The 19,981-nt window shown below is 53.5% G+C and overlaps 1 protein-coding gene across 4 annotated transcripts in view; it reads left to right on the top strand.

Moving 5' to 3' along the window:
- The window catches only part of Kiaa0195 (KIAA0195 ortholog), a 40,207-nt gene that overhangs the window by 12,563 nt on the left and 7,663 nt on the right, over nt 1-19,981 (top strand). Inside the window, exons 3-17 of one of the 4 annotated variants that reach the window (XM_013037893.1) lie at nt 10,597-10,716; nt 11,019-11,146; nt 12,011-12,147; nt 13,474-13,676; nt 14,000-14,151; nt 14,466-14,568; nt 14,752-14,838; nt 15,295-15,411; nt 15,728-15,784; nt 16,195-16,299; nt 16,422-16,586; nt 16,822-17,031; nt 18,010-18,328; nt 19,268-19,441; nt 19,812-19,914. In XM_013037893.1, coding sequence (XP_012893347.1) covers nt 10,597-10,716; nt 11,019-11,146; nt 12,011-12,147; nt 13,474-13,676; nt 14,000-14,151; nt 14,466-14,568; nt 14,752-14,838; nt 15,295-15,411; nt 15,728-15,784; nt 16,195-16,299; nt 16,422-16,586; nt 16,822-17,031; nt 18,010-18,328; nt 19,268-19,441; nt 19,812-19,914 — 2,180 coding nt within the window. Of the gene's footprint in view, nt 1-10,596; nt 10,717-11,018; nt 11,208-12,010; nt 12,148-13,473; nt 13,677-13,999; nt 14,152-14,465; nt 14,569-14,751; nt 14,839-15,294; nt 15,412-15,727; nt 15,785-16,194; nt 16,300-16,421; nt 16,587-16,821; nt 17,032-18,009; nt 18,329-19,267; nt 19,442-19,811; nt 19,915-19,981 lie in introns of those variants that run through there. The other 3 variants (XM_013037895.1, XM_013037894.1, XM_013037896.1) reach the window with 3 other exon arrangements.

The raw sequence follows: 19,981 nt of genomic DNA, 5'->3' as shown, positions 1-19,981 counted from the left end.
GGTGAACAGCCAGGTGGCCCAGGCTGTTGGTGATTGGCCCCGCCTTCAGGTACACTGCCTTTGAAGGGAGGCCGATTTGTCAATATTCCTCGCCCATCCAAATACGGTCCCCGAGGAATCCTAGTGTATCCTCCTTGCTGCTGCACACCCTTCTTATAGACCTTGGTTCCTGCACACCGGCCTTCCCCCAACGGGTCAGGGGGCTTCACACACCCCATTAAAACCTGCAGTGTGAACGAGGCCTCCATTCCACACTGCTTCCACCCATCAGCCCAGTGTCACTCCCTACCTTGACTTTCCCTCTAGTGATTTCTGAACAGTTGAGACTTGGGGCATACATACCATATTGAGGCAAATCCCAACCAAATCCTTATCTGCATTGCCTAATTTAAGCATGATCTCCTGCAGCTAAGTCCTCTTTCCCCTTCAGAGGTCCCTGCTGTGAGATTCATGGTGGCCCCACCATCATGCTGGCCATACTCTGTTGAAGTGCTCTGTATTGTCTGTTTTCAGTATGTGAGCTGCCAGGGCTGAGTCTGGCATGTAGCAAAGGCTTTGTAATATCTGTTGACTTGAACCTCTGCTCAATGAGCTTGCCAAACAGAGCTCAGGGAAATCTGGAGAGGGAGGGATGGATCTACTTCCTGGGCTTCTGGTAGAGGCCAGCTGACTTGAACTCACAGCAGGTCTGTTCACGCTTCCTTTCACAGCCACCTCTGGCTGCTCTGCAGGAGCTTACCCTAGTAGTGACTGATAGTAAGAGAAAGCAGGCCTGTAATCCTAGCTACTCAGGAGGCTGAGTAAGCCAGCCTGGAAAACCAGAAGTGGTGCTATGGCTCAAAGTGATAGGCACTAGCCTTGAGCTGAAGAGCCCAGGAACAGCACTCAAGCCCAGAGGTCAAGCCCCATGACCAATGACAGAGGGGTGGTGGTGGCAACATTTGCCTCTTTCCTGGTCTGGATGTCAGGGTGCTGTTCACAGATGTTAAGTCCTATTCAGTCCCAGGGAGCCAACTCAGAGGCTCTGATCTGTGTAATGCAGTGGCCTACTTGAGTGCCTCCCCCAACAGAGAGCAGTATTGTCCTCTGGTTCCAGCCTGTTGCTGGAACACCAGGGCCTAGTGTATTAGGGAAACCAGCTTCTGTGGTGGGAGGGGCTGGCGTTATGCTTGAGAGCCACTGCTGGGTAGCTGTCAGGGCCATTTTTTGCTGGAGGACTTCACTGTTCTCTTTTTCTTTCTGGATAGAAGAGTCCTGAACTAGAAAGCCTCAGCAGCATCAGCAGCAGACATGCTTACGGAGTAGTGACTTTGGGTTGGCAGCGTGCTGGGTGCTGAGAAGGTGGCCTCTGGCTGGTAGAGAGGACAGTAGGTGAGGATCAATACCACCAACAATTCAGTAACAGGACTTCATGGGGTTTCTACCTCAACAAGGACTTTCCAGTTGCACAGTGGGTCTCTAAAGGTGAGCCTGTGACCAGGACACTGAGAAAGTATCTTAGAGCCCCAGGTGCTGGTGGCTCATGCCTGTAATTGTAGCTACTCAGGCAGCTGAGATCTGAGGATCACAGTTCAAAGCCAGCTGGAGCAGGAAAGTCTGTGAGACACTTATCTTATTAAACACCAACGAGCTGGAAATGGAGCTGTGGCTCAGGTGGTAGAGTGCTTCCTTTGAGCAGAAAAAGCTAAGAGACAGTGCTCAGGCTCTGAGTTCAAGCCCTAGTACCTGCACAAAAAGAAAAAAAAAAAACAGAAGAAAGTATCTTATTTTTTTATTTTTTATTTTATTTTTTTTGGATCTGGTCGTGGGGCCTGAACTCTGGGCCTGGGCATTGTCCCTCAGCTCTTCAGCTCAAGGCTAGCGCTCTACCACTTGAGCCACAGCACCACTTCCGGCTTTTTTCATTTTTGCTTATGTGGTTCTGAGGAATCGAACCCAGGGCCTCAGGCATGCAAGGCAAGCGCTCTACCACTGAGCCACCTTCCCAGTCCAAAGAAAGTATCTTAGAAAAGTGGAATTGGAGCTAGGCGCAGTGGCTCATGCCTGTAATCCTATCTACTGAGGAGGCTGAGATCTGAGGATGGTGGTTCAAAGCCAGCCTGGGCAAGAACATCAGACTCTTACCTTCAGCAAACCACCAGAAAACTGGAAGTGGCGCTGTGGCTCAGGGACAGTGCCCAGGCCCAGAGTTCAAGCCCCAGGACCAACCCAAAAAAAAAAAAAAAGTGGGATTGAGCTGGTGCAGTAGCAGTTGATGATCAGCTGGCCTTTGGGTCCCAGGCTCAGCCAGCATTGGTTTGGTTGTTACTGGATGACTTTTGGCACCCGCCCCCCTCCTCTTTTAGACCTGCCAGTTCTGAGCCTGTCTTGAAGCCCCATCCATAGCAGTGACAGCCCAGGCTCTACTTCTGAGGTGCAGGGCCCCCCTTTCCTGTCACTGAAGTGGGTGATGGGAGGAGGGCAGAGGGAGGAGAGGACTGTCCTGATGCCCATTCCTCCTCCTCAGAGTAGCAGCTGACCTGTGGTTCCTCTATGGGTAGGGGACTGGCAGACTGGCATCTTTCTCTTTAGCTACAACTGACAGTTTCCCAGTGACCTGTGTGGAAGCTGACCCTGTCCACCTCCCTTTCCTGTTTCCCAGGGAGACTTCCTGTCCTTAACCTCTGGACTGCCCAGCCCCTCCTCTCTGTCCCCATTCAGCTCTGTGTTTGGCAAGGGGCTCCACAGGGAGCTCCACAAGCTCGCTAGGGGGAGGGGAACGGCTGGCTTGTGCTTGTGGGCTTTGCTCTTCCCCTCCCTGCAGCTCATGATGGTGTCGTCTAGGAGACAGAGGGCCCTGGAGGAATGCACTCAGCCTCTAGCCTGCCCTCCACTGGGGGACCTGGTAGGCTGTCTGGACTCCCTGGGGTGAAGCAACCCCATCCTAAGGACAGCCTGGCATGTGCAGAGAAATGTCCCACCCCCCCTGCGGTGCCTCAGTCCTTCCTTCATCCAGAGGGCCTGTGCTGAGAGTCCGATGGGGGACTGAGAGCCATGCTTTTGGAACCTCCCACCCCCAATCCACCAGGCCCTGCTTGATGCCCCAGGGAACTGGCCTCTTTCTGCCTGGGAGAAACAGCCTGGATGTACCCAGGCAGCCCCTGATCCCAGCAGCCGTTGGGTGGGTATGTGTACATGGAGTTCTTCCCCCCATGGCTTAGCTGCTGGTGGGGTGTCCTTGCCACTTGGGGGGAGGGTGCTGGATTCCTCCTTCCAGCTGGCTCTGCTTTCTGCTCTCTGCTGGGTTCTTCCTTCCACAAGCTTCCTGGCCCTTTGCTCTTCCCTCCTGGAAGTTCCTGCTGGAACCTTCCCAATGGCCAGCCTTCTTCCCCTCCACACAGGATGTACTGCTATTAATAAGGCACTGCTTCCCTTCGCCCTCCCCGTGCCCCGCCATGCTCTGAGTGACTGGGGAGTTTTAGGGGTGATGGGTATACCCAAGGTGGGATTTCCAGCCTCATCTGGTGACCTGGAGCTAGTGGACAGGTAGTCTAGGAAGAGAGCCTGTATTTGTGTCCCTAAGTCCTTCTGTATACCAGCAATAGCTCTCATAGACCCAGGTTCTTGGCGGCTACTCCTCCTGTCTGTCTGTCTGTTCTTCTGTCCATCTGTCCATACTCTGCATATCCTCTGTACACCCTGCAGTGGCCTCCTCTAGAGAGGGGCCAAGCTTCTGGGCATCTGATAGAGCATCAGACAAATTTTCTCCTCAATGCTTCTTTTTTTCCCCCCCTCCCTTCCTTCTTCCATCTCTCCCTCCTTCCCTCCCTCCTTCCCTCCTTCCCTCCTTCTCTCCCTCCCTCCCTCATTCCCTCCCTCCCTCCCTCCCTCCCTCCAGGGCTGCTGTTGCAGCCTGCTGCCACCTCCTCCTCCCTCCTTGAATCTGCATCGTGACTGGAAATAGGCTGAATTAATCAGCAGATTGAAGCTCTGCTCGGCTGTGCCTGGTTCTCTGCAGCATTGGGCTCATTGCTCACACACACACACACACAGACACAGACACACACACACACACACACACACACACACACTCCAGCCTGCTCCCCTCTTCTCTCACGCTCTTCTTGCCCTCCCTCACCCACTCTGCTCGCTTCCTGCTTTGCCCCTCCCTCTCTCTTCGAGGGCTGTGTTGGAAGTTGCTGTAGCTGACTGCTGGTCCCTCGGGCTCTGCCCCATGCTCTTCAAGCAGGCAGAACTATGGATGCCCCAGCAGGGCAAACCCAGCACAGTGAGTATTCCAGCCTTCCAAGGCTTCCGTGGCTCTTTGAATGATGTCTCCTTCCTGCTTAGTGAGGGTGTTTCGGGGGAGGTGGGTTAGTGCTTGCCAAAGGAGTTCTAAAGATGATGCAGGCTGGAAAGCAGACTAGAATGAGTGTGGGGATCCAGCACTTTGAAAGGAAATTGAGACTGAATCAGAAAGTCAGCAGTATTTTGGAACTGTTAGCAAGCTGCCTCATTCCAACCATAGGAGGCCTGGAGCTGAAGCCTTCCAGAGGGACATTCTCCCAAGGAGTACTAGGTCCCAGGGCTCTATGTACAGGTGACAGAAGCTTAAGGCCTGAATGCCATTCCTTCTTAGAGCCAGAGAAGGGACCTTGGATTTCACGGATCCACATGGTAACAGCAGGAGCTCTGGGGCTGGCATGCTTTCCTCCTAGGTCTTGCTGGCTGGAGGAGCTGGGGAAGAAGAGAGCTGAGAAAGGGCTGAGGTCAGTGTGAACCTGGAAGGAAGAGGAAGAAAAGAATGTGGCTCTGCTCTGCCTTTGATTTCTCCGGCTGCAGACAAGTCCGGCTGTGTCAAACTCAGAAACACGAGAGCGGCTGATCTCAGCTTCAATGACTTGAGAATTGTATGGAGCTGAGCTTTGAGTCCCTCTCCTTCTGCCTGCACTGACTAAGAAGGCCATGATGGAGGAATCTAGAGGAGGGGCCGCAACCAATCACAAATTGGTTCTGCTTGAAATGGGTCAGAGTCTAAATTAAAAACCTACCTGAGCCTAGGAGCCTCAATTCTTTTGCTCTTGAGATAGGTAGAATAGGAAGAAAAAAAACAGTCAATATGGCTCAGAGAACCTCAGAGGAGTTCTGCAAGGCCTTGGGCCAGGGGCTGAGGGTTTCTGGCTCTGTGACACCCCAGAAACTTGGCCAAGGTGGGTGGCAGGGAGCTCAGTTATGTTAGCTCTCAGCTTGACATCTTGACAGTGGGTCCTGCTCAGTGAGCGATTTCTGTGGTTGGAGTTTGTCACACATGGTATATTTACCCGCATGTTGTCCCTCCAAATCCCTGTGTCCTGCCAGCACCCCCTGAAGTGACAAAACAGAGAGAAAAAGGACTTCCTTCCCACCTCCGGCAGTTCTCAGTCTTGCTTCAGGTAGTGGCTTGGGATGGGACTGGTTCTATGGGGTGAGGCGCTCCAGCCTCCTCCTCTCCCGGCTCCTCTGGGTGGAGCCCTCATTCCATTGGGGAAGCAGGAGGAGTCTTTTGCTACCTTTGAGCACATAAGGCCACATCAGATTTTTTTTTTTTTTTTTGTCAATTGTGGGTCTTGAACTCTGGGCCTGGGCACTGTCCCTGAGCTATTCATATCAAGGCTAGCACTCTACCACGTGAGCCACCAGTTTTCTGGTAGTTCATTGGAGATAAGAGTCTCATAGACTTTCCTACCTGGGCTGGCTTTGAACTGTGATCCAGATCCTGAGTAGCTAGGATTATAGGTGTGAGCCACCAGCGCCTGGTTCAGATTTTTGTTTTTCTCTCTCTCATCATTCTTGGCCTCAGTAGGCAAGAAAAGCAAACTTCACATGGTATTAACTTAAGTTCTTATTTATTTCTCAGAGAATAGGAGCTCAGATCAGGTTCCATGGATGCCCAGAGATGGGCACTGTGCTTAGTTCCCTGCTGAGAAGGGCTGTCAGTGCCTGCTTCCAGCTAGCTTGCCTGGAATCTCTCTTAGTCCCCCCCACTGAACTCCTTAGTTCTGCCTCTTTGGTCAGACTGGCAAACTGAGGCACAATGAGGGAAAGCAGACTCAGGCCATCCTGCCACAGCAGGTGAACTGAACAAGCTTGGCAGTTGGAGCCACTTGGTTGAACCCTTATGGCAAGCAGGCTGGCCCAGAAGACCCAATCCTCACCACAGGACCCGTCTGTGTGGGCAGGCGCTTCCTTCGGCAGCATGTAATTACAGAATGGCTTATTTTGCCTCCTCTGTGCTGTCTTTAATCCCCTGTCTGGAGTTGGTGCCCCTGGCCAGACAGGACATGTGGGGCAGACAGAGGCAGACGGCTCCGCAGGTATCCTGTCCTGGTTCATCTACTACCCTCTGGCCCATGCCCCCTCCACCTGGAGAGGAACAGAGTACCTGGGGCTGGTGGAGAGGGAGTAGCTTGGCAGTCAAGAGGGTCCTGGACATAGGGTTTCCTGGAAGGGGGCAGCCAAAGTCAAGATCTCCACTGTAAATTAAGTGTTGCTGGTTCATACCTGTAATCCTAGCTACTCAGGAGGCTGAGATTTATAGATCTTGATTCAAAGCCAGCCGGGGCAGGAAAGTCTGTGAGACTCTTATCTCCAATAAACCACCAGAAAACCAGAAGTGGCACCGTGGCTCCAAGTGGTAGAGCACTAGCCTTGAGCGAAAGAAGCTCAGGGATAGCACCCAGGCCCTGAGTTCAAGTCCCTGCCTCACAACTGACACACACAAAGATGTCACTGTATGACTCAGGAGAGTCAGGAAGGTTGATGACTAGCTAGAGGAGGGTCATATTCCTGGCTTTGACTGAACCCTCACAGCTTTTTACTGCCTCCTGGGAACTTTTCCTTCTTGGGCATACTATCCATGCTCCAGGCCACGTGATTTTCTAGATGACCCAGTGGTGATCTGTTATTTGCCTAGCCCTTCCTTCCTTTCTTCCTCCCAATCTCTCTCAGGTACAGCCTTCACCTCTGCCAGCCAGCACTTCCTGCTTCTGGTGTGTTTTGTGATTGATCATTTCTAGAGGCCTGGCCTTGGCTAGTCCATTGTTTCTATCCCAGATCTCTTGAATCCTGCTGAAGAGAGGAAGTCTAGAAGGCTGAGCCCAAGAGGAGAAGGGGCAGCGTGAAGGAAGGTGCTAGAGGATTGGCTTCTCACCCAGGGCCTAGGCCCTCTTCCTTTGGGGGCGGGAACAGGTATCACTGGTGTGGCCTAGCTCTGTAGATCCCAGAAAGCCTAGAGGCTCCTTTTCCCATTTGTCTTCCCCCGAGTCTCCCTGAGGAGCAATTTCCTTCATGGTCAGGAACTCTAGGAGACTGAGGGACAGACCCTAGCCTTCCTTGTCATTCATTTATCTTGATCCCTGACCTCCGGGAATCCCATGATCCTACTGGTGTCTGGGAAGATAGTATTTACCCAGGCTAGACATTGGGCTCCCATCCAGAGGTCATTTCTTCCTGAGCAGAAATAACCAGTTTATTGGCTCTGGGAAAAAAACAGCTCTTATCTGCCCATCCAAAGCTGCTGTGGAGAGTGGGGTTAGGTGAAATTTAGGGGAGGGAGCTCTGGAAATCTTGGAGCTGAGCCCACTCTGGAAACTAAAGCGCGTGGTGGTAGGTGACACTGGTGGTTCCACTTAGCTGCATCCCATGATGCCAGATGTGTGGCACTCGAATCTTGTCCCTTAGGCCTAGCTGCCTCTTAGAGTGGTGAAGGCATGAACCCTATTGGGGCCAAGGCCAAGTTCCCACAGAGAGGGAGAGGCCCCTATGAAGCCAGGCAGGGAGGGAAAGCTGCAGCAGATGAACCAGCTCAGGCCCCTGGGGAGGGAGTCCTGGGGTTGCCAGAGTAGAGGCAGTGGGCAGGGAGGCCAGGAAGCCAGGGTAGTGTAGCCCACAGTCTCTGGCCTGTAGTCTTCTGTCAATAGCCTTGGTGCCTTACAGTATTGAGGCTGTCCTTTCTTTCCCTTAGCGCTGCACAGACAGGGGATCTATGCATCAGACTGATCCTGACATCGGCTTCGCTCCCCCCTTCCCCCTAATTTCCACTGGGTACATCCAGGAGGGGGCCTGGACATGCGTGTTAGCTCCAAGTGTTCCTACTGCAGATCTTTTGGGTTGACAGTTGCAGTCTGTAGTGTCAGTAGGACTAGTAAATCTACTTCATTTACTCATTCATTCAACAGTTATTCCCCGAGCTTGTGTGCATGCCAGGCACTGTCTTTAGTGGTTCCATAGAGCTAGAAGAAGTCTATATATGTTTTCTAGGAATATGCAGTCTATTGGGAGAGCCAGCCATGTAAATGGAGAATCAGGACTCCATAAGAATAGGACAAGAACGAGGTCGCCTCTGTGCCATCAGAACGAACACAAATGTCCTTCTGCAGAGCAGCCTTGGGTTTGGGGAAAATAGCTCAGAGGAGGTGATGTTGAAGTTGTCTTGAAGAAGAGTTGTCTGGGGTGGTGAGTGTATCCTTGCCCAGGAAGTGCATAGAGAGAGGAATCTGCTTGTGAGCCAGAAGAGCAGGGTCTTGTCTAACAGGCAGGGTATCCAGAGTGGTTTCCAAGGTTAAGGGGTCCGCTGAGGAGGTGTGCTTATCCTGCCTCGAGCATTACACAGATCTGGAGAAGGTAGATTGGGGACAGGAAGAGGCATGGAAGGCCAGAGTCTGGGAACATGCAGAGGCAATGTGGGAAGAGAAGTGATTGGCAGTGAGGCCCATGGGGAATTCAGGATTTGGGACATCCAGACTTCCATCCCTGTGAAACAGCTGTGCTGCAGGTGAATAGATGGGTTTATGTTAGGGGCAGAGGTCAGACTGGAGATGAAATGTAGATTCTGAATTGTAAGCATACGAGTGGTGAGTGAATCCAGAACTGTGGCTCAGGTTGCCCTGGAAACGTACAACAGTTGGCAAGCTGCCTCTGGATGGGCTGTTGTGCTAACAGAGGGTGAAGAAAGCCTGAGTCCAAGAAGGGGGAAAAACCAGAATGCTCAGGTCTCAGCCAGAAGTCGACTGGCTATGAGGTCTATCAAGATAATATGTCTGGTCCCCATGGGATCTGGGGCCATCTCTGTCTACTCCGGATTCTGGCCAGCCACTGTGACCAAGGAGTATGGCCAAGTTGTAGCACTGTCTTTTCTTGGGAACAGCTGCTTTTTTTTCTTTTCTGAGTTATATCCTGCCTAATATTTTGTGGTTATAAGAGTAAAGGGGCTGGGAAGGTGGCTCAGTGGTAGAGTGCTCTGCTTGAGCTAAAGAGCTGAGGGAGAGCGCCCAGGCCCATGACCAACAACAACAACAAAAGAGTCTCTCAAGATGGTGGTACTGGAAGGTGGCACTTTTCCAAGGCGTAATGAAATACATCTCTAGGTTATTTCTACTTCACCATAAAAAAAAAAAAAAAAGTCTGGTGGCTCCTACCTGTAATTCTAGTTACTCAAGAGACTGATACCTGTACTGGTGCAAAAAAAAAAAAAAACACAAAAAACCTGGAGGCCTGTACCCTTGAAGTAAACTAGGAGTGGCAGTGGGAACAGGCTAAATGGGACAGGAGGACCACCCATAGTTGTGGGTTGATAGTCATGCATTAGAAAATGCTGAAGGGGAGTTGGGAATGTGGCTTAGGATGCTTGCCTAGCCTGCATGAAGCCCTGGGTTCCATTCCTCAGTACCACATACACAGAACAAGCCAGAAGTGGCGCTGAGGCTCAAGTGGTAGAATGCTAGCCTTGAGCAAAAGACGCTCAGGGACATGCCTAGGCCTTGAGTTCAAGTCACAGGACTGGCAAAAAAAAAAAAAGAAAGGAAAAAAAAAAGAAAAAGAAAGGAAAGAAAACACTGAATGGAGAAAGTCATTTTTAGGTCTTGGTTTGGTTCACTTGTTTATGCTTCATGTCAATGTTAGGGTTTGAATTCAAGGCCTCTGTGTTGTCCCTGAGCTTTTTTACTCAAGGCTGGCACTCTACCACTTGAGCCACAGCTCTACTTTTGGATTTTTGGTGGTTAATTGGAGATAAGAGTCTCATGGATTTGTCTGCCTGAGTTGGCTTCAGACTGTGATCTTCAGTTCTCAGCCTCCTGAGTAGCTAGGATTATAGGCATGAGCCACTGGTGCCTGGCTAGTTTTTTTTTTTTTTTTTTCAATTTGTCTTTTAAGAATAAAGCACTATGCCCTTAAACATTTAAAAAATTGTCTTCATGGGCTGGGAATGTGGCTTAGTGGTGGAGTGCTTGCCTAGCATTCATGAAGCCCTGGGTTCGATGCCTCAGTACCACACATACAGAAAAGTCTGGAAGTGGCACTGTGACTCAAGTGGTAGAGTGCTAGCCTTGAGCAAAAAGCTCAGGGACAGTGCCCAAGCCCTAAGTTCAAGCCCCAGGACTGCCCCCACCCCCAAAAAATTGTGTTCAAATTAAAGTGATTTTTCCATGGTTAGGCCCTGAGGGGCACGAGTTGATAGGGGAAGGGAGGCAGAGTCAGGGGGAAAAGGAAGGACCCCTAGGGAATAAGAGGGGATAGGTGGAGCCTGGAATGGAGAGCTGGGGACAGGGGAGACACTGAGCACCTCTGGCTCTCCTGCAGGGCGAGCCCCCCTTGGCCCTGGGCCTGTCCACCCGGAAGGCACTCAGTGTCCTGAAGGAACAGCTGGAGGCTGTGTTGGAGGGACACCTCAAAGAGCAGAAGAAACTCCTCACGTGGAAGGTGAGACTTCTTCAGGGAGGCTGGATTCTGAGTGGGATGGGCGAGAAGTGTGGGAGGCCACTCCCCAGAGCCCGGTGTGCCCTGTCCCCCCCGGGCAGGAAGACTTAACCAAGCTTGCAATGCAGATCACAAGTTAAGGTCCAGAGTGATGCTCTGACCTTTACCTGCTGGAGTAGTCCAGCCTCCAGCAGGCTCGACCCCACCTGAGGTCAAAGGCATTGGACCAAGGTGGCCATGGGGTTGGGAGGCACAGGACTGTAGTGGGGTTGGCCAGGCGCTCACTCCCATACTTCACTCCCTAGGAGGCGTGGAGAAGCAGCTTCCTGCACCTCCGTAACCGTTGTTCGTGTTTCCACTGGCCGGGGGCCCTGCTCATGCTGCTGGCTGTGCTGCTGCTGCTGGGCTGTTGGGGAGGCCAGCCAGCGGGCAGGTAAACAGGCTCCACAGCTACTGCAAGGCCCCACTCTTCCCTCTAAGATGCCAGCAGGCAGGTAAACAGGCTCCACAGCTGCTGTAACCGCCCACTCTTCCCGCTAAGATGCCCCCAGGCTCTGAGGCCTGCTACTCCCAGAGCTGCCCCTTCAATAGGCTCCTGTGTAAGAATGTTCTTCTTGTCCCTTGACAAGGGACAAAGGTTCCCTGGAATCAGGAAGCAAATGAGATCATCCTTTTAAGGACAAGTAAAGCCAGGCACCAGGGGTACACACCTGTCATCCTAGCTTCTCAGGGGGCTGAGATCTGAGGATTGCGGTTGAAGCCAGCCTGGGCAAGAAGGTTCATGCGACTCTTATCTCCAATTAACCAGCAAAAGGCCAAAAGTGGAGCTGTGGCTTTAGTGGTAGAACATCAGCTTTGAGCAGAAAAGCGAAGGGATAGCACCAGGCCCTCAGTGCAAGCCCCAATACTTGCATTTAAAAAAATCAATAAAATGGACCAGCCGGGTGTCGGTGGCTCACACCCGTAATCCTAGCTACTCAGGAGGCTGAGACCTGAAGATTGCGGGTCAAAGCCAGACTGGGCAGGAAAGTCCATGAGACTCTTATCTCCAATTAACCACCAGAAAACCGGAAGAGGTGCTGTGGCTCACATGCTAGAGCACTTGCCTTGAGATGAAGAGCTTAGAGACTGCCCAGACCCAGAGTTCAAGCTCCAAGACTGACAAAAATAAATAACTAAATAGGACCGGTAGAAGAGGGTGGCATTTTGGGTTCTGGGGCCTATCTGGGGTGGGGGGGCGGTGGCAAGGGTTTGCTCCTTGGAAATGTATCATATTCTCTGTGTCCTCTGATACCAGCCACGGGGTGGAACTGGTGAATGCTTCCGCATTGTTTCTGTTGCTGCTTCTGAACCTCATCCTCATCGGACGGCAAGATCGGCTGAAGCGCCAGGAGGTGGAGCGCAGGCTTCAGGGGATCATTGACCAAATCCAAGGTGAGGTCAAGAGTCAGGCTGCTTGATGGGAAAGACACCCTGGGATGTGTCAGAGGAGCCCTAAGGGCATCCCAGGGAGAGGGCATCATCATGCAGAGGGATGGAAGTTGCCCCAGCCACTTTTGAGCAGAGTAGTGAGTACTTCCAGATTGGCTGTGGGTCCCAGGCAGTGGCCTGAGCAGGCAGGAAGCTGATGGTGGCACTGTGGGCTTGCTCCTGTTGTCCAACAAAGAGACACTGTCTCTTGGTGGGAAGATGGTGGAGACATTTTCTCCCAAGTGTGCCTTTGTCTGATGGTACTGGGCTGGGGATGGGGGATAGGAGATACCCATGGGAATCCAGGTTGAGGACTGGAAGCCCAAGATGGCCCTTTCCTAAAGGAAAGGGGCATTGCTCACCTCCTTCAGTCAAGCCAGTGTTTAAGAAGCTCTGGCCATTGGTTGAGGGTTTGTTGGGCTCTTTGTAGAGATTGAGGTTCCTACTTTCCAGAGGAACATGGTCAGAGAAGCACCACCACCTGCTCCCAGTGAACTTTTCTCTGATCATACTGGGCAGGGCAAAATTAAATATGAAGTGAGAATTTAGTCATTCCGAAATGGTAATTGCAGTTATGTGCCAGACACTGGGAGTCCAAGATGACAAAGAAAGCTGGGCCATGATTCCCAGGAGCTTAGTCTCTTGCTTAGCAGCCATCAGTGGGGTCCTTCTTACTTTTCTAAGCCATCCCAGATGTCCCATGTGGCTTCCCAAAGCCCCTGCTACAGGCTCTGGCCTTTGGTCCAGTCTTCTGTTACTGTTCATCATCCTGTTATAACCCTTCATCCATCCTGCCTAGCCCCCTGTGAGATATCCTGCTGGGCCTCTGTCCTGCTCTTCTCTGCTTAGATAGCTTCTCCCCCCCACCCCCACCCCTTCTTGGGACTCAAACTCGATACCTGATGCTTCCACTCATTGATCAGCGCTCCACCCACTGAGCCCTGCCTCCAACCCCAGCTTCTCCCTTTTCATCACCAGCTAACCAAATCTTACTCCTTCTTCCTGACCCATCCCAAATGTTCTCTTTCTGTGGAAACCACCTCTCGTCACCCCAGTCGCTAGGTTCACCCCCTTTCCCAAGCTCCCACTTACCATGTGTTCACCTGGTGGAACCTCCCAGCTGGAACTGCTGAGGAAGGCTTCATCGGGAAGCATTAACACAGGGAAAGCATTTGCATGCATGGAGTGGGCTGTGTAGGCCTGAGAAGGAGCAAAGAGCAGGTGGGGGCTGGGGGTGTGTGGCCTGGCCTGGCCTGGATGAGAAGGGTGGTTTCTTTCTGTTCTCATCAGATGCCCTCAGGGATGGCAAGGAAATCAAGTGGCCAAATGCTTTGTATCCTGACCTCCACATGCCCTTTGCACCCTCCTGGTCCCTGCACTGGGCCTACAGAGATGGTCATCTGGTCAACCTGCCTGTCAGCCTGTTAGTAGAAGGAGACATCATAGCCCTGAGGCCCGGCCAGGAGTCCTTTGCTTCTCTAAGGGGAATCAAGGTAGCTAGAGTCTGCTTTCCTCCCTGGGAACTACTGGGACAGCCATTGGTACCTGGGGTTGTGGGGGGCTGTCCTGAAACTTCCTAGCTAGTTCGTAGGCTTTGCAAGGGCTCCTGGGTTCTCAGGAAAAAGGTGAAACCTCTTCTTCTTCCTCCTGTGCTGTTTCTTCTCGATCTTCAAGGAGGGTCCCAAATTCCACAAGTCCCACCTGGACAGGCTCTTTGCTAGGGGCTAGTTACTGACCCTGAGGGCCATTCCACTTAGCCGGCATTGTCCAGGAAGAGCGGCCTGTGACAGAGCCTTTTCCCCATCACTGTCCGCAGGATGACGAGCACATTGTCCTGGAGCCGGGAGATCTGTTCCCCCCTTTCTCTCCACCGCCCTCGCCCCGGGGGGAAGTGAAGAAAGGGCCACAGAACCCCCAGCAGCACCGACTTTTCCGTGTCCTGGAGACCCCTGTGATTGACAACGTCAGGTGGGGTGCCACTCCCCTCCTGCCCTGTATCTTTTTCCCCAGAGCATCTTGTGACAAGGAAGGAGCTTTGTCCACTGCAGGTCCTCCCGAGGGCAGGCACTGCCCTCAGCTCTTCCCTTGGCATCCTTAGACCGCACTTTGAGGGTCAGCTCTGGAGGTGGGCGGAGCTCTGCTCCCAGGGCATCACTTAGGGAACCGCAGGCCTTGATCGTGTTCAGTGAAACCTTGTCTGGCTGAGGGGTGCAGAATCTTTTTCCAGGTGCGGGTTTCTGGCTTCTTGCCCCTCAGGGCCTAAGCGTTTCCTCTTTCCATAGATGGTGCCTGGACATGGCCCTGTCCCGCCCGGTCACTGCTCTGGACAACGAGAGGTTCACAGTTCAGTCGGTGATGCTGCACTATGCTGTGCCAGTGGTCCTGGTGTGTGAGGCGGGTTTACAAGGCAGGGGGAGGGCGGCCATGGGGCTGGGTCCAGGTGAATATGTGAGTACAGGTAAAGGGGCCCAGAGGGAGCCTGAGGTGTGAGTGGAAAAGGAAGGCGGCCTGGAATCTGGTCCCTCACTAGGGGAGGGTCTTAAGACTGTGCCCTTCCTGTTTCCACAGGCTGGCTTTCTCATCACCAACGCCCTGCGCTTCGTATTCAGTGCTCCTGGGGTCACTTCCTGGCAGTACACCCTCCTCCAGCTCCAGGCAAGAATGCCACCCTCCCTCCCTTTTTTTTAAATCCTGATCCTTGGGTTTGAGCTCTGGGTCTGGGCTTTGCCCCTGAGCTTTTTTTGTGCTCAAGGCTAATGCTCTGCCCCTTGAGCACCATTTCCAGCTTTTTCTGAGTAGTTTATAGGAGATAATTCTCACGGACTTTCCTGATTGGGTTGGCTTTGAACTGCAATCTTCAGATCTCAGTCTCCTGAGTAGCTAGGATTATAGGCTTGAGCCACCAGCTCCAGGCTCCTTTCTTCTCTCTTGTGCTTCTGTATCCTATATGGCCCTGGTTGTCTTCTTTCTCTGTACCCACAGTATCCTTAGGCTTTAGTTTAAGAATGCCTCGTTCCTCTCCTTCCCTTCCTGCCTCCTTGGGACGGCCATGTGGCAGCCTCTAGGCCAGGAACTCCTTGGGAGCCTGCAGTGAGGTCCTATCCTTTCCAGGTGAATGGCATGCTGCCCATCCTCCCCCTGCTCTTTCCAGTCCTCTGGGTGCTGGCAACCGCCTGTGGAGAAGCCCGTGTCCTGGCCCAGATGAGCAAGGCCTCACCCAGCTCCCTGGTAGGTTGTTCTGGGGGAATGGTACAAAAAGAAGGCATGGGCTGTGCCAGAGAATTGGGGCACCAGGTCAACCCTATGTTGGGCTTTTAGCCTGTTGGAGGCCCTGGGCAGCTCTCTGGGGACTCAGGCCCTTGCATTAGAGAGCAACCTCCTGTTTCCGCCTGGGTGTGGGAGAGAGATCTCTTCTGGCTCTCCACCAGTGGGGAGTCAGGATTGCCAGGTCCTCTTTACCAAAGGGGTTGAAGCCTCGCAGGTGTAGGCCCCTCTGGCAGCATGGAGGTCTGTGTGAACAAGGCTTGTTTCCCCCTCTGTGCAGCTGGCCAAGTTCTCGGAGGACACTCTGAGCAGTTACACAGAAGCTGTCTCCTCTCAGGTACGAGGAGGGGCCCCACTGCTGTTCCTGGGCTTTTGTGCTCAAGGCTAGCACTCTAGCACTTGAGCCACAGCTCTACTTTAGGCCGGCTTTGAATAGCAGTCTTCAGATCTCAGCCTCCCGTGTGATCCCCAGGCACCTGCAGCCAAAAACCCCGCACCCTCAGGCCCCTTCTCGGAACCCTGAGATTTGGTTTACAGCCTTGAGCCTTCAACTGGGCTCTGGAAGCTTTTTCCCTTGTTACCCCCCACCCCCCTCCTTCTCAGGGATTATCCAGACCTGATCCCCTAATATACCAAGATGACACATTATCCCAGAACCCCACCCTCCTGAACTTTCTCCACTATTGACCCTAGAGGCGCTCCCCAAGGAAATGAGGCTAAGAAAGCAGATTTTCTCTTTCCTGCCAGGAAATGCTGCGCTGCATTTGGGGCCACTTCCTGAGGGTGATCCAGGGGACCTCTCCAACGCTGAGCCACAGTGCCAGCCTGCTGCACAGCTTGGGCTCTGTCACGGTGAGGGGCCTTGCATGGAGGGGAGGGGGGTAGCATGGCCTGTCTTGGAGGGGTCTGGACTGTCCACTGGGCAGTTGGGCTAAAGCCAAGCCATCTCCCAATCCCGGCCTCTCTCCCTGCAGGTTCTATGCTGTGTAGACAAACAGGGGATCCTGTCATGGCCAAATCCCAGCCCAGAGACTGTGCTGTTCTTCAGCGGGAAGGTGGAGCCCCCGCACAGCAGCCACGAGGACCTCACAGATGATCTGTCCACCCGCTCCTTCTGCCATCCTGAGGTAGAGGAGGAGGTACGGCCAGCTCCTGGGGTCCCATCTGGGCCAGACTTGAGTAGCCTTTGGAGCCTTCCCTGGGAGGGTAGAGCTCAGGAGGGAGAAAGGGGTGTGGGCACCTTTGGTGGCTGCTTCTGAGTAGTTAAGGTGGAGCTTCAGGACCAGGCTGGGAGGGGCTGGGCACTGACGTACCTCGCTGGTCTGTGGATGCCACGGTACCCTGGTCCTAGGCTCGTGCTCCTGTTTTCCTCAGCCCCATGAACAAGATGCCCTCCTTTCTGGCTCCCTGAGCAATACCCTGCACCTTTCCAACGAGCAGGAGCACGGTGGCTGGCCTGGTGACGGCCCCAAGCCTGCCGAGACCTACCATCCCCACAAGGTGCGCAGCCGCAGTAGATACCTGTCCGGCTCCAACGTGAGCTTCAGCAGGGACACAGAGGGCGGCGAGGAAGAGCCCAGCAAGGTGAGAGGAGGAAAGCCACTTCACCCAGCACAGGCCCGGCAGCCACTTCTGCCAAGGGTGTAGCTTGGCTTGGACCAGCAGGGTCTGAAAGTGCAGAAGTTGTGTTCAACTCCCTCCCCCCTTACCCCCGCCCTCCCCTCAGTCCTGGCCAGCAAGATGACTTCCTGAGGCTGGGCCTCAGTCTCTTCTCTCTGTTTGTTTGATTTTGTGCCAGTACTGGCTCTTCAACTCAGGGCCTGCCTGGGTCTTGTCCCTTGGTTTTTTTTGCTCAAAGCTAGTGTTCTACCGCTTGGGCCACACCTCTCTTTTTTTGGTGGGGGGTGGTGGTGCACTGGTCCTGGGGCTTGAACTCGGGGCTGGGTGCTTTCTCTAAGCTCCTTTTGCTCAAGGCTAGCACTCTACCACTTGAACCACAGTGCCACTGATAGCTTTTTTGGTGATTAATTGGAGATAAGAGTCTCATGGACTTTTCTGCTCAGGCTTGGCTTCAAACTGCTACCCTCAGATCTCAGCCTTCTGAGTAGCTAGGACTATAAGCATGGGCTACTGATGCCCAGCTTTGTACTTTCAGTGTTTTGCTGGTTAACTGCAGATAACGTTCTCAGATTTGTCTGCCTGGTTGGCTTCAAACCATGATCATCAGAGCTCAGCCTCCTAAGTAGCTAGGATTACAGGCGTGAGCCACCCTGCCCAGCTTCTGAGCCTCTTGTACAACATAATCTGAGTTCTCTTTAATTCTCACCTAAGGTCACTGGCCTCCTCAGAACCTTTGAAGCACACCCTGGCTGAAAAAGACCCCTGTTGTTTCTTCCTTATTGGCTGCCAAATCCTACCAGTACTGCCTCTTGCTTTCCTAGAGGCAGACTGGAGGACAGGACTGAGCATGCATACCAGCCCTCTCCCCGGACTTGCGTCTTCCTGCAGGCTTTGCTTGGGAAGCCAGGGCCTGCCCCCACCTCTTCCCCCACTTTTCCCCAGGTCCAGCCTGGGATGGAGGGGGGGGAGCCCTATGAAGCCGAGGACTTCGTGTGTGACTACCACTTGGAGATGCTGAGCCTGTCCCAGGACCAGCAGAACCCCTCCTGCATCCAGTTCGATGACTCCAACTGGCAGCTACACCTCACCTCCCTCAAGCCGCTGGGCCTCAACGTGCTGCTCAACCTGTGTAACGCCAGCGTCACGGAGCGTCTATGCCGCTTCTCCGACCACCTGTGCAACATCGCCCTGCAGGAAAGCCACAGTGCTGTGCTGCCGGTGCATGTGCCCTGGGGCCTCTGTGAGCTGGCCCGACTCATTGGTATGGCTACAGAGGTGGCAGTGGGGTGGGACTGCCATGGGTGGCTGCTGGGTTTCCAGACCAGGCCAGCCCTGCCTCCTAACAGACCCAGCCCCGACATGATATTCTGTCAGAAACAGTGGATACTCTTAGCAGCTGCTGCTGCTCCTCCCCCTCCCTCTCCCCCTCCCCCTCCCCCTCCTCCTCCTCCCCCTCCTCCTCCCCCCTCCTCCTTTCTTGGCAGTCATGGTGCTTGAATTGTGAGCCTGAGCACTGGACCTCAGCTCTTCAGCTCAAGGCAAGCACTCTACCACTTGAGCTACAGTGCCACTTCTGGTTTTCTGGTGGTTCATTGGAGATAAGAGTCTCACGGTCTCTCCTTCCCCGGGCTCGCTTTGAACTGCAATCCTCAGATCTCAGCCTCCAAAGTAGCTAGGATTACAGGCGTGAACCACGGTGCCCGGCCTCCTCCTCTTCCTCCTTCCTTCTTCTCCTTCTCTTCCTCTTCCTTCTTTTTGTGCTGGTACTGGAGTTTGAACTCAGGGCCTGGTGTTGTCCCTGAGCTTTTTTGCTCAGGGCTAGCACTCTACCACTTGAGCTACACTTCCACTTCTGACTTTTTGCTGGTTAATTGGAGATAGATGTCTTACCAACTTTTTTTTTGTCCTGGTTGGCTTTGAACTGTGATCCTCAGATCTTCAGCTTCCTGAGTAGCTAGGATTATAGGCGTGAGCCACTGGTACCTGGCATCATTCTTAGCTTCTGACTGTCCCCCTTTAACCCACACTTTGGTCTGTGGGCTGGCTTCCCAATCTGAGAAGGCAACTAACTGATGGTTGGGATAGGAAAGCAGAACGAACTGGCTAGGCTGACTAGATTCTGTCTGTGGCAGGAGTTAGGTGGGGGGAGGTTATAGCCTTGCATCTCCCCACAAACCCTGAGTCTCAGGCTTGTCTACAGGCTTCACTCCGGGAGCCAAGGAGCTCTTCAAGCAGGAAAACCACCTCGCACTCTACCGCCTCCCCAGTGCCGAGACTATGAAGGAGACGTCCCTGGGGCGGCCCTCCTGCATCACCAAGAGGCGCCCTCCCCTCAGCCACATGATCAGCCTCTTCATCAAGGACACTGCCACTAGTGAGCTGTGCGCCGGTTCCAACTGTTGTCCCGCCCAGCCTCATGAAGCTTGGGGGGTGGGGGTGGGGGTGGGGGCTGTGCCCTGCCTTGTCTTTTTCTAGGGAGAGCAGGGCAGATGAAGTATAGAGGTCCCACAGTGTGTCAGGAACTGGTCTTGGGGACTGGACTCACAGAGGACAAGATTGTCCACAGGACAGGACATAAAATGCCTGCATTACCAGCCCAGGGTTGTTTCAGAGCATCTTGGTGACTAGGTGGCCTGGCCCTCCTTGGGTAGGAGCTCCTTTGCACCCTTCTCGAGGCTTGCAGGTCACAGGAGAGATGGGGAGCTGGCTTGGGTCTCATGGGGTGGCCTCTTCACCCTGACCAGGCACGGAGCAGATGCTCTCCCACGGCACAGCCGATGTGGTCTTGGAGGCCTGCACGGACTTCTGGGATGGAGCTGACATCTACCCCCTTTCAGGTTCCGACAGGTGCGTGAGGGCCTTCGCCATCCCATAGTCAGGAGGAGCGCAGGACCATTCACCTTATGTCCCCTCT

Source organism: Dipodomys ordii, unplaced genomic scaffold, assembly GCF_000151885.1.
Source record: "Dipodomys ordii isolate 6190 unplaced genomic scaffold, Dord_2.0 Scaffold7, whole genome shotgun sequence".
In the NCBI taxonomy this organism is placed as follows: Eukaryota; Metazoa; Chordata; class Mammalia; order Rodentia; family Heteromyidae; genus Dipodomys; species Dipodomys ordii.
Note: the sequence above shows the minus strand (reverse complement) of the source record. Positions and strands in the feature narration are given on the sequence as shown.